Raw genomic sequence first — 19,283 nt, 5'->3', positions numbered from 1 at the left:
GTCAAATTGATTTAATTATAAGATTAGTTAAAAAACAATAGATTAGGACCCTCTTAATTAAGTCAATTGTTCACTTTTAGTCAACATAATTAAAAGACATATAAACCAAAATTTTTATATATATTGTAAAATCGTATTTATATGTATCATATCCACTACAAACATTACGTCATTGCATGTTTCTTAAAATGTGCATTGTTAGTGTTACCTAGAGTAGGCCCATCCACTTTATTGTTACAAGGAAGGTTTAAGGCAGGTCTCTTTGATTCCTAATGAGGTAGGCTTTTAAGTGACATTCATTTCTCACCGCCCTCACCACCTTCTTTCATTAGAAGTGGGGTTACTGAAAGGGCTTCATAGGACAATTGTACAAAGTTAAAAGTATTAACTTAATAAGTAATAAAACAAAATCCCGTTTTATATAATAATGTGAATCTTATGCTTCCTATGGAAATTACGACTTATGATATATTATTTTTAATGTAAGCGTGTGTGGTTTACTGGCTTGTCAGAAGCAAAGTATAGTCAAAGAAAGGTATATGTTGATCGCGATTCGCAAGTGTTACTTGAGCTGAATCTCATTGCAACTCCGCATGATTGATTCACCATTTGGACTCATGATCCTTGGCTAATCCAGTCATGATTGTCAAATGAGCATTAAAAGAGATTAATGTTATTGACATAAGTCAATAAATCTCATTTCTAGAAATCTCATAGAGATTGAGATCGACAATAGTTTATCTACCTAAATAACTTCATTTTGTAATTTTGGCTAATCCACTTTACATTTAGAATCCAATTATGGATCCTAGCCTTTTGTTTAATAATTTGTTATTGGATAATTATACTAAAAGGATTTCTTGATCAAAATAATTGTGTTTAACATTTTTATTAAGTAGATGTCTTCTAGTTCGGGTGCTACTCCTCTTCCTGCACCAACCACTTCATCAAACTTCTCACTACTCTCACTTCTCTCGCGAGACAAGCTCATAGCTGCTAACTACGTTTATTGGATTCATAACCTGAGGATTACTTTGAGATACAAAAGGAAGGAGTATGTGTTGGATGAGTATCTTGAAGAGGAACTTCCTGATGATGTTACTGAAGAAGAAGCAACCAAACATGAAAAGCACCGTTATCACTCTATCGAGGTTCCAAGTATGATGTTGGCGACCATGCCTTCTGAACTCCAAAAGAGTTGTGAGAATCGTGGTGCATACCAAATGAACGAGCAGCTCAAAGATATGTTCCAAGAGCAAGCTCGAACTAAGAGATTCAAATTGATGCAATCAATTCTAGGTTGCAACCAACAGGAGGGTGGTTATGTGAGTACCCATGTTCTAAAGCTGAAAGGGTACTTTGATAGACTTGAACGTCTTGTCTTCCTATTCACTCAAGATTTGGCTATTAATGTCATTCTTAACTCCTTGACTAGTGCATATAAGAAGTTCACTATGAACTAGTATATGAATGGTTTAGAAAAGAGTATCAATGAGCTACATGGGATGCTCAAGACTGCTGAGGAAAGCCTTGTTCCACCTAGGAACACAAGTTCAACCACTCCTGTGCTGGCTATTAGGCAAGGTGATGTCAAGAGAAAGAGGCCTACTTGAAAGACCCTAACTTTCATACTTCACAATATTATCACTCCAACTTACTCCAAAACATGCTACATGCATATTTATAAACAATATTTTACATTGATAATTTGATTACAAAAGACTGGATACAAACCGACTAAGTTTTAGTATATTACATAACTACCCAGGATATTTAAGATTTTATACAAACGTAAACCCAAGTACAAAAATAATAGTATAAACTAATCTAATTCTTCCAACAGTATATGACTATACCGGATGCTTATTACCTGCAATTGTTTAACACTGAGAGGGTAAGCGGTGACGCTTAGTGAGTTCAATAATAGATACAATATAACGTTATGCCATATATATACTTCAATATGGAAGAAACAAAGGGAGCAAGGAACAACAAAGGCATATGTGAATCATGCGACAGGATTTCCATAACAACCAATGAGACATAACAATTTCAATACTTGATATACATCAATAACACTTTTGCCCATATGACATGGGAAAATAACCAATTTCTGAATAAACATTTTGGTAGAAGTCATTCTCTTGCGAGACATGCTCTACACGGCCAGAGGCTACATACCAATACCACTGTGAATCTAAGTCCTTTCACTGATCACATGGCCAAAGGTACAGCTTTACAATCAAAATAGCAGAAATAATAACACAAGATGATAACACGGAAAAGCACAGAGCACATATAACACATAACATACAATTGTTCCTATTTATTGAACTCACCGTGAAATAACCGGGGTTAAAGTATTAATTTGGGCAGCACTTCGACTTTAAATATGACTTTCTGTGATGAAACTGGGGATTTTAGTTGAAAACCGGGCCTTGCATGGGAATAGTTTCAACTTGAAAATATTATTTTCTCGGGTCTTCGGGGCGTCAGGACTTGATTCGGGTGTCGGGAATGATACCGGGACTTCGGAGGGTGTTAGGAGAGTTTGAGAGAGAGTAAAAGGGTGAGAGAGAGTGAAATTGTAAACCAAATTCGGAAGCCTTCGGTTTCTATTTATAGTGGCTTAAAACCATCCGTACGCTGGGCGTAATTCCAGTACGCGGGGCGTACGCAATGCGGCTCTGTACGCTGGGCGTACACCGAGTACGCTGGGCGTACCCTGATTCATGGCATCATACATTTCGAACCTGCATGATACATTTCGTATGCGAGAGTTTGGGCGACGTGGCCAATCTTGGACCGTGAACACGAGTACGCTGGGCGTACTCCTATACGCGGTGCGTACTCCGAATTTCCAAACATTAAAAATTTGTATCTTTTGCATACGAGGTCCGTTTTTGACGTTCTTTATATCCACACGTAGGTGAGATGATACTAACCAACTTTCTTTTAGACTCCGTCGGCTAATTTTGACTTTATTTTTAAAGTTATATTTTTAACAGGCCGGGACAGGAAAAGTCCGTTAAAAATTCATAACTTCTTCATCTGACATCCGTTTTCGTCTGTCTTTTTACCGTTGAACTACAATTGACGAGATCTTCGATTCTCGTTTAGGTTGTGTCGGCTAAAAATCACTCGATCTTTATTTCGAGTTTTAGCTGTCTAGTGCTTTACCGAATCTTATACAAATCATAACTTCCTCATACGAAGTCAGATTTTGACGTTCTTTTTATGGAAATTCTCGGTTTAATGAATACTACGAATTTCATTTAGATCACTAAAGCCAAAAAGTAGTTTATCGAGAACTCACTTTTTACATCATTCGACGTCGTGTTGGTTCTGTCGCGAAACTTCAATAAGTCATAACTTCTTCGTTATAACTCGGATTTCGATGAGGTTTTCGCCTAAACGTTTCTAACGAGATTCTTTACAACTTTCAATAACATTATTTTTACTTATTTCCAAATTTGTATTTTCGTTAATTTCGATATTTGACTATTGATTGGAATCCCATAAGACTTCCAATACTTTCCGAATGATTCTAAACATAGTTTTACATCAAATCTCGTAAAAACTATCTTGTTAGAACTCAACGCTTAATATCATATAATATTTCTTAACATTATTCACTTTTTAAAAGTTACGAAACACGATAACCGAACGTGTATGTTACGAATACCTCCTCCTTTTGAGATTTCGTCCCTGAAATCACATCGATATAAATAACTGGGGATATTTCGATCTTATCTCATTCTTATTTTCCCAATTATAATTTGGGCCTCGATGGTGTTTCCACTTGACGCACACCAACTTCAAGACATATGCACAAAGCATATCTTCTACTGTTTGGATTGTTCTCTCCATTTGACCATCTGTCTGGGGATGATAAACTATGCTAAGAGCAACACGATATCCGAATTCATGTTGCATACTCGCCCAAAAATGAGAAGTGAAGCGAGTATTACGATCAGAAATAATCTTCAGTGGTACACATCATTTACAGTTTTCTTCTCCTCTTTGAGATATCAACTATATAGACCAGATAGATAGAACACCCATTCGATATAAATTTACGAGTTTTTAAGAAAGAAATTATCTTTAAGATTTTTAATTCTTTGTTCACTTTAGACATAAATAGGATCCTTCCCTTCGATAGGGTTGCGTACCATCTTTTCGTAACACCAGAGTTCTGCGTGGTTCTTTAACAACCAATCAATATCAAAGTTGCGTAAGGAGATAGGAATCAGATTGGCAAGAAAATTATACCCTTCAATTTTTTATGACACAATCTCTATAGATTTTCTCAGTAAATAATGATATACTTCCTACAGTATCTATGTGAAATGGTTGAACGAGTGCATAACAAGCAATTTGAAAAGAATGCGCAAATTCATGAGACACAAAAGAATCTGAGGTACCAGAATCAAATAAGATGTGAACAGGTCTAGAGTTGACAAGAAATGTACCTGTCACAACATTCAGGTCCTCGTGTGCCTCCTCTGTGGTAATCTGGAATGCACGACCCTTATCTTTTGGCACCTCCTCCTTTGGAGTATTCTTTGGTTGTTGAACGGAAGCTTGACTCCCCGCCATTTGACTAGTAAGAGTAGGAGAGAAATGCTTCCTATGGCCAATAACACCACAAGAATAGCAAGTAACATTCTTCATTGGGCAAGCTGGCTTTATGTGACCCGCTTCTCCACATCCATAACATACCACAAATTCCTTTTCTATTTTGCATTGGCTCGGATGATTCTTTCCACAAATGCGACATGATGGCGATTGAATAGAAGAAGATTGTGATCTATCGTGACCACGAATGGCGCTCTGAGATTGCTCTCTTGTATTAGAACCAGATCGAACAGATCGAGCTTGTGGAATATAGGAAACAGGAATAGTTTGATCGATACGTGGATGCTTTGGAGTATAAAGAGTGGCACCACGTATCTCTAAGTCATGCTCACGCTTTTGAGCATACTCAATAGCTTTATCAAATGACAGAATATCTCGATTAGCTACGAAATCGCGGATTTCATACCGCAGTCCATCCAAGAATAACTGAATTTTCTCGTCTTCAGTTGGAATATACTTTGTAACAAACCGTGCTTTGTGATTGAACTGATTTTCATATTCCTTCACGGTCATTCCTTCTTGCATAAGCTCAAAAAACTCTTTCTCCAATCTTCTCCTCATGTCTAGATGACAATACATTCGTAGCAAACGAGTTTTGAACGTCTCCCAGGATAAATTCTCATGGTCATACTCGTTGAGAGCTTCATATGTTGCTTCCCAGAAGACTAAGGCTTATCCGATGAGAATTGCAGAAGCATAATTAGCCTTGTCTTCATTATCCACATGAGAAATATGAAATACTTTCTTTGTATTCTGGATCCAGGTAAGAACAACAATGGGATTAATAACACCTGAAAGCTCCATAGCACCACTACTCTTGAAATCTTTGAACGAGGGACGCTTCACCTCCCCTTTTGAAGATTCTCTAGTGGCTTTCTCTTTGCCTTTATCACCATTCTTTTTGTGTTCCTCGAGAGTCTGCCGAATAATACCAGTAAGTTTACCCAAGATTGCTCATCACGAGGGGATACTGGAGTATTTACTTCACCAGGTTTAGGATCTCCACCCACTTCTGGTGTATGGCTACCTTCCTGTTCAGCTATTCTTCTGAAAATTTAGAGCAACATAGTATTTTAGAATATTAGGATTTATTATTACCTAATACTTTACTTAAGTCTTTCCTATGGTTTGTATCTATATAATGCTAATGAATCTGTTCATATATTGAACTTCCAACGGTTTACATCTAAATAACAATCTGTGGTATTTAGTTCACTTAAACCTTCGCTTTGATACCATGATTGAAAGACCCTAACTTTCATACTTCACAATATTCTCACTCCAAGTACTCCAAAACATGCTACATGCATATTTATAAACAATATTTTACATTGATAATTTGATTACAAAAGACTGGATACAAACCGACTAAGTTTTAGTATATTACATAAGTACCCAGGATATTTAAGCTTTTATACAAACATAAACCCAAGTACAAAAATAATAGTATAAACTAATCTAAATCTTCCAACAGTATATGACTATACTGGATGCTTATTACCTACAATTGTTTAACACTGAGAGGGTAAGCGGTGACGCTTAGTGAGTTCAATAATAGATGCAATATAACGTTATGCCATATATATACTTCAATATGGAAGAAACAAAGGGAACAAGGAACAATAAATGCATATGTGAATCATGCGATAGGCTTTCCATAACAATCAATGAGACATAACAATTTCAATACTTGATATACATCAATAACGTTTTTGCCCATATGGCATGGGAGAATAACCAATTTGTGAATAAACATTTTGGTAGAAGTCATTCTCTTGCGAGACATGCTCTACACGGCCAGAGGCTACATACCAATACCACTGTGAATCTAAGTCCTTTCACTGATCACATGGCCAAAGGTACACCTTTGCAATCAAAATAGTAGAAATAATAACACAAGATGATAACACGGAAAAGCACATAACACATATAACACATAACATACAATTGTTCCAATATATTGAACTCACCGTGAAATAACCGGGGGTTAAAGTATTAATTTGGGCAGCACTTCGACTTTAAATATGACTTTCTATGACGAAACCGGAGATTTTAGTTGAAAACCGGGCCTTGCACGGGCAAAGTTTCAACTTGAAAATATTATTTTCACGGGTCTTCGGGGCGTCGGGACTTGCTTCAGGTATCGGGAATGATACCGGGACTTCGGAGGGTGTTAGGAGAGTTTGAGAGAGAGTAAAAGGGTGAGAGAGAGTGAAATTGTAAGCCAAATTCGGAAGCCTTCGGTTTCTATTTATAGTGGCTAAAAACCCTCCGTACGTTGGGCGTACGCAATGCGGCTCTGTACGCTGGGTGTACACCGAGTACGCTAGGCGTACCCTGATGCGTGGCATCAGACGTGTCGAACCTGCATGATACATGTCGTATGCGAGAGTTTGGGCGACGTAGCCAATCTTGGACCATGAACACGAGTACGTTGGGCGTACTCCGAATTTCCAAACTTTAAAAAATTCGTATCTTTTGCATACGAGCTCCGTTTTTGACGTTATTTATATCCACACGTAGGTGAGATGATACTCTACAACTTTCATTTACACTTCGTCGGCTAATTTTGATTTTATTTTTAAAGTTATATTTTTAACCGGCAGGGACAAGAAAAAAGTCCGTTAAAAATTCATAACTTTATCATCTGACATCCGTTTTCGTCTGTCTTTTTACCGTTGAACTACAATTGACGAGATCTTTGATTCTTGTTTAGGTTGTGTCGGCTAAAAATCACTCAATCTTTATTTCGAGTTTTTAGCTGTCTACTGCTATACCGACCTTATAAAAATCATAACTTCCTCATACGCAGTCAGATTTTGACGTTCTTTTTATGGAAATTATCGGTTTAATGAATACTACGAATTTCATTTAGATCACTAAAGCCAAAAAGTAGTTTATCGAGAACTCACTTTTTACATCATTCGACGTCGTGTTGGTTCTGTCGCGAAACTTCAATAAGTCATAACTTCTTCGTTATAACTCGGATTTCGATGAGGTTTTCGCCTAAACGTTTCTAACGAGATTCTTTACAACTTTCAATAACATTATTTTTACTTATTTCCAAATTTATATTTTCGTTAATTTCGATATTTGACTATTGATTGGAATCCCATAAGACTTCCAATACGTTCCGAATGATTCTAAACATAGTTTTACATCAAATCTCGTAAAAACTATCTTGTTAGAACTCAACGCTTAATATCATATAATATTTCTTAACATTATTCACTTTTTAAAAGTTACGAAACACGATAACCGAACGTGTATGTTACGAATACCTCCTCCTTTTGAGATTTCGTCCCCGAAATCACATCGATATAAATAACTGGGGATATTTCGATCTTATCTCATTCTTATTTTCCCAATTATAATTTGGGCCTCGATGGTGTTTCCACTTGACGCACACCAACTTCAAGACATATGCACAAAGCATATCTTCTACTGTTTGGATTGTTCTCTCCATTTGACCATCTGTCTGGGGATGATAAACTATGCTAAGAGCAACACGATATCCGAATTCATGTTGCATACTCGCCCAAAAATGAGAAGTGAAGCGAGTATTACGATCAGAAATAATCTTCAGTGGTACACATCATTTACAGTTTTCTTCTCCTCTTTGAGATATCAACTATATAGACCAGATAGATAGAACACCCATTCGATATAAATTTACGAGTTTTTAAGAAAGAAATTATCTTTAAGATTTTTAATTCTTTGTTCACTTTAGACATAAATAGGATCCTTCCCTTCGATAGGGTTGCGTACCATCTTTTCGTAACACTAGAGTTCTGCGTGGTTCTTTAACAACCAATCAATATCAAAGTTGCGTAAGGAGATAGGAATCAGATTGGCAAGAAAATTATACCCTTCAAGTTTTTATGACACAATCTCTATAGATTTTCTCAGTAATAATGATATACTTCCTACAGTATCTATGTGAAATGGTTGAACGAGTGCATAACAAGCAATTTGAAAAGAATGCGCAAATTCATGAGACACAAAAGAATCTGAGGTACCAGAATCAAATAAGATGTGAACAGGTCTAGAGTTGACAAGAAATGTACCTGTCACAACATTCAGGTCCTCGTGTGCCTCCTCTGTGGTAATCTGGAATGCACGACCCTTATCTTTTGGCACCTCCTCCTTTGGAGTATTCTTTGGTTGTTGAACGGAAGCTTGACTCCCCGCCATTTGACTAGTAAGAGTAGGAGAGAAATGCTTCCTATGGCCAATAACACCACAAGAATAGCAAGTAACATTCTTCATTGGGCAAGCTGGCTTTATGTGACCCGCTTCTCCACATCCATAACATACCACAAATTCCTTTTCTATTTTGCATTGGCTCGGATGATTCTTTCCACAAATGCGACATGATGGCGATTGAATAGAAGAAGATTGTGATCTATCGTGACCACGAATGGCGCTCTGAGATTGCTCTCTTGTATTAGAACCAGATCGAACAGATCGAGCTTGTGGAATATAGGAAACAGGAATAGTTTGATCGATACGTGGATGCTTTGGAGTATAAAGAGTGGCACCACGTATCTCTAAGTCATGCTCACGCTTTTGAGCATACTCAATAGCTTTATCAAATGACAGAATATCTCGATTAGCTACGAAATCGTGGATTTCATACCGCAGTCCATCCAAGAATAACTGAATTTTCTCGTCTTCAGTTGGAATATACTTTGTAACAAACCGTGCTTTGTGATTGAACTGATTTTCATATTCCTTCACGGTCATTCCTTCTTGCATAAGCTCAAAAAACTCTTTCTCCAATCTTCTCCTCATGTCTAGATGACAATACATTCGTAGCAAACGAGTTTTGAACGTCTCCCAGGATAAATTCTCCTGGTCATACTCGTTGAGAGCTTCATATGTTGCTTCCCAGAAGACTAAGGCTTATCCGATGAGAATTGCAGAAGCATAATTAGCCTTGTCTTCATTATCCACATGAGAAATATGAAATACTTTCTTTGTATTCTGGATCCAGGTAAGAACAACAATGGGATTAATAACACCTGAAAGCTCCATAGCACCACTACTCTTGAAATCTTTGAACGAGGGACGCTTCACCTCCCCTTTTGAAGATTCTCTAGTGGCTTTCTCTTTGCCTTTATCACCATTCTTTTTGTGTTCCTCGAGAGTCTGCCGAATAATACCAGTAAGTTTACCCAAGATTGCTCATCACGAGGGGATACTGGAGTATTTACTTCACCAGGTTTAGGATCTCCACCCACTTCTGGTGTATGGCTACCTTCCTGTTCAGCCATTCTTCTGAAAATTTAGAGCAACATAGTATTTTAGAATATTAGGATTTATTATTACCTAATACTTTACTTAAGTCTTTCCTATGGTTTGTATCTATATAATGCTAATGAATCTGTTCATATATTGAACTTCCAACGGTTTACATCTAAATAACAATCTGAGGTATTTAGTTCACTTAAACCTTCGCTTTGATACCATGATTGAAAGACCCTAACTTTCATACTTCACAATATTCTCACTCCAAGTACTCCAAAACATGCTACATGCATATTTATAAACAATATTTTACATTGATAATTTGATTACAAAAGACTGGATACAAACCGACTAAGTTTTAGTATATTACATAACTACCCAGGATATTTAAGCTTTTATACAAACGTAAACCCAAGTACAAAAATAATAGTATAAACTAATCTAAATCTTCCAACAGTATATGACTATACTGGATGCTTATTACCTACAATTGTTTAACACTGAGAGGGTAAGCGGTGACGCTTAGTGAGTTCAATAATAGATGCAATATAACGTTATGCCATATATATACTTCAATATGGAAGAAACAAAGGGAACAAGGAACAATAAATGCATATGTGAATCATGCGATAGGCTTTCCATAACAATCAATGAGACATAACAATTTCAATACTTGATATACATCAATAACGTTTTTGCCCATATGGCATGGGAGAATAACCAATTTGTGAATAAACATTTTGGTAGAAGTCATTCTCTTGCGAGACATGCTCTACACGGCCAGAGGCTACATACCAATACCACTGTGAATCTAAGTCCTTTCACTGATCACATGGCCAAAGGTACACCTTTGCAATCAAAATAGTAGAAATAATAACACAAGATGATAACACGGAAAAGCACATAACACATATAACACATAACATACAATTGTTCCAATATATTGAACTCACCGTGAAATAACCGGGGGTTAAAGTATTAATTTGGGCAACACTTCGACTTTAAATATGACTTTCTATGACGAAACCGGGGATTTTAGTTGAAAACCGGGCCTTGCACGGGCAAAGTTTCAACTTGAAAATATTATTTTCACGGGTCTTCGGGGCGTCGGGACTTGCTTCGGGTATCGGGAATGATACCGGGACTTCGGAGGGTGTTAGGAGAGTTTGAGAGAGAGTAAAAGGGTGAGAGAGAGTGAAATTGTAAGCCAAATTCGGAAGCCTTCGGTTTCTATTTATAGTGGCTAAAAACCCTCCGTACGCTGGGCGTACGCAATGCGGCTCTGTACGCTGGGCGTACACCGAGTACGCTAGGCGTACCCTGATGCGTGGCATCAGACGTGTCGAACCTGCATGATACATGTCGTATGCGAGAGTTTGGGCGACGTAGCCAATCTTGGACCGTGAACACGAGTACGTTGGGCGTACTCCGAATTTCCAAACTTTAAAAAATTCGTATCTTTTGCATATGAGCTCCGTTTTTGACGTTATTTATATCCACACGTAGGTGAGATGATACTCTACAACTTTCATTTACACTTCGTCGGCTAATTTTGATTTTATTTTTAAAGTTATATTTTTAACCGGCAGGGACAAGAAAAGTCCGTTAAAAATTCATAACTTTATCATCTGACATCCGTTTTCGTCTGTCTTTTTACCGTTGAACTACAATTGACGAGATCTTTGATTCTTGTTTAGGTTGTGTCGGCTAAAAATCACTCAATCTTTATTTCGAGTTTTTAGCTGTCTACTGCTATACCGATCTTATAAAAATCATAACTTCCTCATACGAAGTCAGATTTGGACGTTTTTTATGGAAATTCTCGGTTTAACGAATACTACGACTTTCATTTAGATCACTAAAGCCAAAAACTAGTTTATCGAAAACTCACTTTTTACATCATACGGCGTCGTGCCGGTTCTGTCGCGAAACTTCAATAAGTCATAACTTCTTCGTTATAACTCGGATTTCGATGAGGTTTTCGCCTAATCGTTTCTAACGAGATTCTTTACAACTTTCAATAACATTATTTTTACTTATTTCCAACGTTACATTTTCGTTAATTTCGATATTTGACTATTGATTGGAATCCCATAAGACTTCCAATACTTTCCGAATGATTCTAAACATAGTTTTACATCAAATCTCATCAAAACTATCTTGTTAGAACTCAACGCTTAATATCATATAATATTTCTTAGTATTATTCACTTTTTAAAAGTTAGAAAACACAATAACCGAACGTGTATGTTACACTACTCATCCCAATGTCAAGGGAAAAGGAAAACGGAAATTGGTTGCTCCCAATTCCAACCCTAAGAAGGACGTTTATGATATACCGCCACTAAATGAACCTAAAGAAGCCATTTGCTACTACTACCAAGAAAAGGGTCATTACAAACATAGTTGCCTTAAGTATCTGGAGGATCTTAAGAAGAACAAGGCCAAGGGTATTGACACTTCAGGTATGTTTACAATTGAATTACATTCAACCTCTAATTCTAACAATTGGATACTTGACATGGGACGCGGAACCCACATTTGTTCTAGTGTGCACGGACTAAGATAAAGTAGAAAACTAAGGTATGTAGAGCTCGATTTGATCATGGGGAACAAGAGCAGAGTAACTGTTACAAAAATTAGAGTTTACGAGCTTTTATTACCTTCTAGTTTTTCAGTTGTTTTAAAAGATTGATGATATTCTCCTTACATGGCAAGAAACATCATTTCATTTTATGCATTGTGGCATGACAGTTTTGCTTTTTGATTTGATAATGATAATGCTAGTATTTTCGTTTAGAAAGATAATACTCTTTTTTTTTTAAAGAAAATCCTTGCAATGGAATATATGAAGGTGTAAGTAGAAACAATAACTTAATCTTAAATGTTGGCTCATTTACTTTGGATAAATCATGTTTATGGCATTGTCGCCTTGGCCATATAAACAATAATTGAATCTCCAAGCTCCAATCAAATGAAATCTTGGAACCGTTTAACTTAGCTTTTAATAGAGATTGTGAATGTTTTTTACTTGGGAATATGATTAAGTCTCCTTTCGCAGGAAACTTTGAGAGAAGGACAAATTTGTTGGACATCATCCATTTGGATGTATGCGGTCTGTTCAGACTCATCACTAGATATGGTGAAAGATACTTTGTCACATTTAGTGATGATTTTAGTAGATATGGATATATTTATCTGAATAAATATAAGACTGAGACATTTGACGTATTCAAGAAATTCCAAAGAGAAGTAGAGAACTAGCTGGCCAAGAAAATCAAGATACTTCGTTCTCATAGGGGCGTAGAGTATCTTAGTGATGAATTCCACAATCATTTAAGAAATTGTGAGATAGTCTCACAATTAGCTCCACCAAGAACACCACAACACAATGGTGTGCATGATAGGAGAAATCAAACTTTTCTAGACATGGTTCGTTCTATGATGACTAATACTACACTTCCAATAAGTTTTTGGGGTTATGCTCTGGATACTTCCGCTTATATTCTAAACCTTGTACCAACTAAGAAGGTTGAGAAAACACCTTTCGAAATGTGGAAAGGTACTCGTCCCTTTATTTCATGAATTAAAGTTTGGGGTTGTGAGGCTTTCTTTCATTCAGAAGCATTCGAAAAACTTGGTTATACCAAAGATTCCTTTGGATACGTGTTCTACAAGCCTACTGAGAACAAGATCTTTATTGATCGTAGGGAAGTATTTCATGAGAGATCTGATATCTTAAGATACTAGTGGGAGCCTAATTGATTTTGATGTGATTCAAGAGTCAAGCAATGAAGAACCTGAAGTTAACACTAGACCCCAACAAGATGTTGAACAACCTATTGAGGAATCTAATATACTTCCATCACCACCTCGTAGATCTGATAGAGAACGTCATCCACATGAGTTCTATGGATTCCATATTACTCAAGAAGATGACAACATGTTAGGTGATGATGAGCCGTGTAGCTATCATGAAGCCATGAAGAGCCCAGGGGATGCAAAATGGAAAAAGGCGAAGGAAAGCAAGATTTAGTTTATGCACGATAGCTAAGTATGGAACCTGGTTGATCAAAATCATTGCATTAAAACCATTGGATGTAGATGAGTTTTCAAGAAGAATACTAACATGGATGTACAGATTTATAAAGTTTGACTGGTTGCGAAAGTTTATACTCATATTCAAGGAGTTGATTATGAAGAAACTTTCTCACCAGTTGCTATGATTATGTCTATTAGTATACTACTTCCCATAGCTACATTTCATGACTATGAAATATGGCAAATGTATGTAAAAACTGATTTCCTTAATGGGAAACTAACTAAGGATTTTTACATGGCTTAGTCAGAAGGTTTTATAGTCCAAGTCTCATAATATGGTATGAAAGCTTGAAAAGTCTATCTATGGACTCAATCAAGCACCTCGCAGGTGGAACATCTGTTTCGATTTGAAGATCAAGGAGTTTGGTTTCTTAAGAAATGAAGATAAACAATGTGTATATGTTAGATCTAGTAGGATGGTGGTTGTCTTCCTTGTATTATATGTTGATGACATTCTTCTAATAGGAAACGACGTCCCAACACTAAGTAGTGTAAAAGCATGGCTTGGGAAAAGTTTCGCTATGAAAGACTTGGGAGAAGCTGCTTACATACTTGGTATGAAATCATGGCTTGGGAAGAGTTTCGCTATGAAAGACTTGGGAGAATCTGCTTAAATACTTGGTATTAAGATCTATAAGGATAGATCTAGGCGACTAACATGACTTTGCCAAAACACATACTTAGATAAAACATTGAATAATGTCACGATGGTAGAATCTAAGAAGGGATATGTACCTATGCAACGTGGCACAGTTTTGAGTAAAACCTAATGTACTAGTACTAATAAGAACTATACATAATGATTCAAGTCCCATATGCCACTATTATAGGATCGATCATGTACGCCATGATATGTACGAGGCCAAACATCTCATATTCCATTAGTATGACGATTCGTTATCAATCCAATCATGGTGAAAGTCAATGGATCACAGTCAAGAACATTTTGAAGTAACTTAGGAGGACAAAATATATGTTCTCGATTTATTGTGTAAGGAAGAGCTAAGCGTCAAGGGATATGTGGATGCAAGTTTCCAATCTGACAGGGATAATTTCATATCATAGTCTGTTTTTGTATTCATGTTGAATAGAGGAGTATTGACTTGAAGAATTTCTAAGCAAGAGACTACAACTGAATCAAATATAGAGTCAGGGTATATTGCAGCCAATGAAGCGACCAAGGAAGCAATATGGCTAAAGAATTTCATCAATGATTTGGGTGTTGTTCCTAGCATATCCAAACCGATTGAAATCTTTTATGATAAAGAGGGTGTAATTGCGTTAAATAAAGAACCTCGAGATCACAAGCGCACAATACATATACAGAGAAAGTTCCACTATATAAGGAAGCTAGTTGAAGATGGAGTCATCATCGTGAGCTGAGTGCCATCAGAAGATAATCCAATTGATCCTCTTACTAAACCATTATCACGGATCAAGCATGATGCTCATAATTGCTAGTGATTTGGTTTGATTTCACAATTTATAGTTTGATCATTTAGAGTATATTAGGGATTTTGATTTGGTGAGTATTGATAATTAATTGCTATGGTTGTTCAAAATCTTTTTATTATTCAAACTTCCACAATCAGTCACACTATTGGGAGATAGTAGTGAATTAAGATTGTCGTAGTATTGGTAGATTGTTCATAGGGATGAACATTTCATATCCATTCGACGAATTCTGAAGAGTACTTGAAAATGGATATTTTAAGTATTGGAGTAACCATAATTAAAGATTACTTCATGGATCATGTCATAAGTACATTAAGATGAATATATTTCTTATTCTTCAAATTGAGATACATGAGGTTATATTCTACAATATGTTGTGTTTTGGTTTTACCCCAACGTTTTTCGTAACTCGTAGCCATATAGGGTTTGACTAAATATTGCATGAGGAATAGTACTGACCTATGTAGTCAAATTTTATTTGATCCTTCTGCCAGAAATGGAGAAATAGATATCTCTATGGCCCTCTTTGATTTGCTGTAGACAACAAATGCTTAGCCAAGCTGAGATTGATTTGGTCAGATTTGACAGTCAGTATGAATGCCACGACAAGTCTGTATCAGGAAACATAATATTGAACCATGAGATTGACCCTAGATCAATTTCTCTAGTTCATAATAAGATTTCATGAAGATCAAAGGAATTTGAATTTATTAGTCATAGGGTTGTTTATTGTTGGGTTTTATGTACTATAACACTCCTATGGTGCACATACAACCCTAATGCTTTGGACCTAAGTTTTCTCTAGTTATACATGCAATAAAATTATCCAAAGCATGAAGCCTACAACTAGCACACAATTTGATATTTGAAACATAAAATCAAGTTAGATGAATACCTCTATATTGTAGCTTGAAGAATTTGGTCTTTCAAGAGCTTAGCACCTCAAGTGTGATGCCTTAAACAAGTCACAAACACCATGAACAATTGGAGGATAATGAGAGAGAGGTCATAAAGCACTAAAATCGGCTAGGGTTCAGCTAGGAATCATTAGCCCAAGTTTAGGTGCATTAGGGGTTACATTTATAGTGTGGAATTCCTAGAGTTTCAACTTGTAAACCCTAATCCACTCCCTTGGGACTTTAATCCAATAATCCATATGATAAGCCCTTTGGACTAAATCTTCATGGACTCCACAAAGATTTAGTCCACATAATCAACATGGATCATTAGCCCAAACTATAAGTATCATTGATTTACGTAATCAGTCCCCGTTAATTTAATTAGTCTCTTTTGATCACTAAATTAATTCCAAATTAATTCTTGATCAATACTATTTAAATAATATGATTTCTCAATTTAATATATTATACTTATAATATATTAATAAATCACAAATAACCTCTTTCTCAAATATCCATCCTATCAAATTGTTCTGGTAAAGGCAACCCGAAATGGACCATGCTACTCTCGAGTCAAGTACGTACCAATTATAGTTATGGGCTTAGACACCTAATCCAACAGTCTCCCACTTGGATAGGTCTAATAACTATAACTGCAAGTACGACTTAAACACCGACTAGCAATCGTAGCTCTCAAAAAGCTGCTGTTAAACTCTGACGCGTCTATTAGATAAGGGATCATATATTCCTCCATTCTAAATATCGTATGAACTGAGACATGGATTAGAATCATTCTCTATGTTCATGTGTTGTTTCCCGATTTCCGATTTATGACGACCGACTAATTGAACAAATCAAATCAGTCCAGGCTTGGCCAAGCGCTTAGGGGTGTCATCACAAAATCATCGAGGGGCCCACATATATCACTTTTATCCCTCTTAGGATAAAAGGAATGGATAAACTTCGACTCATATGCTTCCTCTATTTACTAATCAAATCACACACAACAATATGTTTTATAACACCAAGTTACTGGTGCGTTTACATATCATCAATGTGCAACCGACTTGTAAACTGAAACTATATGCCTCTGTTTCAAGAATATAAGATATTATCGTCTCACAATCACTCGTGATGAAATCCATGAAGTGATTCAGATGAGCGTGGGTTTAATCCAATACTCAAATCTTAAACAATTAAAGTTCGTTAAAAATTCATAACTTTGTCATCTGACGTCCGTTTTCGACTGTATTTATATCGTTAAGCTCCTATTAATGAGATATAAATATCTCATTTAGGTTGAGTCAGCTAAAAATCGATCTATTTAAAATTCGATTTTTGGGCTGTGTACTACTATGCAAAATCATTAGAAAAATCTTAATTTCCTCATACGAAGTCAGATTTGGACGTTCTCTATATGCACGATATTGGTTTAATGTATACTAATACTTTCATTTAGTTCTATAAGGCTAAAAAGTAGTTTATCAAAAATTCACTTTTTACGTTACGCGTCGTCGTGCCGGTTTAGTCATAAAACTTCGACGGGTCATAACTTCTTCGTTATAGGTCAGATTTCAGCGTTCTTTATATGCACAAAATCCTTGTGAAATATACTATAGATTGGTTAAGATTATTTACTCTAAATAATCTTCTATAAAAAAGTCATTTTTTGATGCTTATTACCTCTAAATTGACTAGCCTGAATCTACGGGCGTTACAATTATCACCCCCTTAGGATGATTATGTCCTGGAATCATCAACGAAACAGGGCTCGTATAATGACTCCATTATGTTATCTTTTTATCCTAGGTAATAATCGTAACTCTAATGTCCTCTCAAATGAGTATCTAACTCTTGGATTTCTTGACTGCTGGCGATGCTCAATCTTGCACCGGCTCTTCATACTATGTTGGACTTTCAATTGTAACCTTCGAGTTACAAACCTGATATTTATTGGAGACTCATGCTCCTTCGTAAACATAATTAAGTTAAGATATGTTCTTTACTTCGATTACCATAATAGACCGATGGGTCATGTTCTAATGACCTCACGTCGTATGATGCAATGCTTAGACTCAAGTCTTTTTTGAGTAAAAAAGAATGAATATATCTTCCTTCATGTTCTAATGTGATATAATCACATTCTAGCATGTAGCACTTCTAGCTACAAGCTTCTTACCTTAATTGTGATTGTGTTGCTTCTATTGATTGCTTCGATTATCTTTCACTTCAATCTTTTGGCTTAAGTCAGATGCTACATCGATCCTGGTTCTCTGAACCACGTAACATACTTATCTTATCCGAACTCGAATTGATATGACCACTAGGGTCGGAATAACAATCATCTTCTTAGTCATTACAGAAACGATGGTAACGACAGACATGAACAAAACATAATCAATTACTAGTGCCTTGGTAACCTTGTGACTTTCCCTTATCCAAGTGCGAGTCCTGTGCTTCTGGTAGTATAGGCCTATACTACCTTTCACACCCACTCATACTCGTCCCAAGTATTGTCTCGCACTCCCCAAGTTCTTATTTCCTAAAATCACAAAAAGATTTAACACATACGAATGTGTCCAAATAATCATAAAAATTTCCCTAGACTCTACGAGGACTTCTTCCATGCGTATCTTCAATCATCAATTCTGCTTCAACTCGGTTGGTGGTGGAAATGCCAGACGATGGGATAACTTAATGGATTATACCAAAAGTTCTTTCTTTCTGCTAATGGAAAGTGTACTTCTCCCGTACTAGACATATTATTCATTAGACACATTCTAAGGGCAAGATACCTTTCTGACGATATCTTCCAATAAGTGTCATTCATTATCGTAAGCCTCCTCGTTTCCTCTGTTTACTCAATTCGCTACGAGTCTTCACCACAACGTTATGTTCACGGAAGCATGCGTTCAGCGTATTAGGAAGAGAATATAGACA

The 19,283-nt window shown here is 36.4% G+C and overlaps 1 protein-coding gene across 1 annotated transcript; it reads left to right on the top strand.

The window, feature by feature from the left end:
• Positions 1-899: 899 nt before the first annotated feature.
• On the top strand, positions 900-1,463 carry LOC145112276 (uncharacterized). The gene has a single exon (XM_079048458.1). The coding sequence runs from the start codon at positions 900-902 to the stop codon at positions 1,461-1,463; it is 564 nt and encodes a 187-aa protein (XP_078904584.1).
• Positions 1,464-19,283: the final 17,820 nt, after the last annotated feature.

The sequence above is a fragment of the Lactuca virosa genome, chromosome 5 (genome assembly GCF_052849685.1).
Source record: "Lactuca virosa cultivar CGN04683 chromosome 5, Lactuca_virosa_CGN04683_v6, whole genome shotgun sequence".
NCBI lineage: Eukaryota > Viridiplantae > Streptophyta > Magnoliopsida > Asterales > Asteraceae > Lactuca > Lactuca virosa.
Note: the sequence above shows the minus strand (reverse complement) of the source record. Positions and strands in the feature narration are given on the sequence as shown.

Bases quoted from the DNA above. Each gene is read 5' to 3' on its own strand.
- LOC145112276 (XM_079048458.1), top strand. From the start codon at position 900: ATGTCTTCTAGTTCGGGTGCTACTCCTCTTCCTGCACCAACCACTTCA.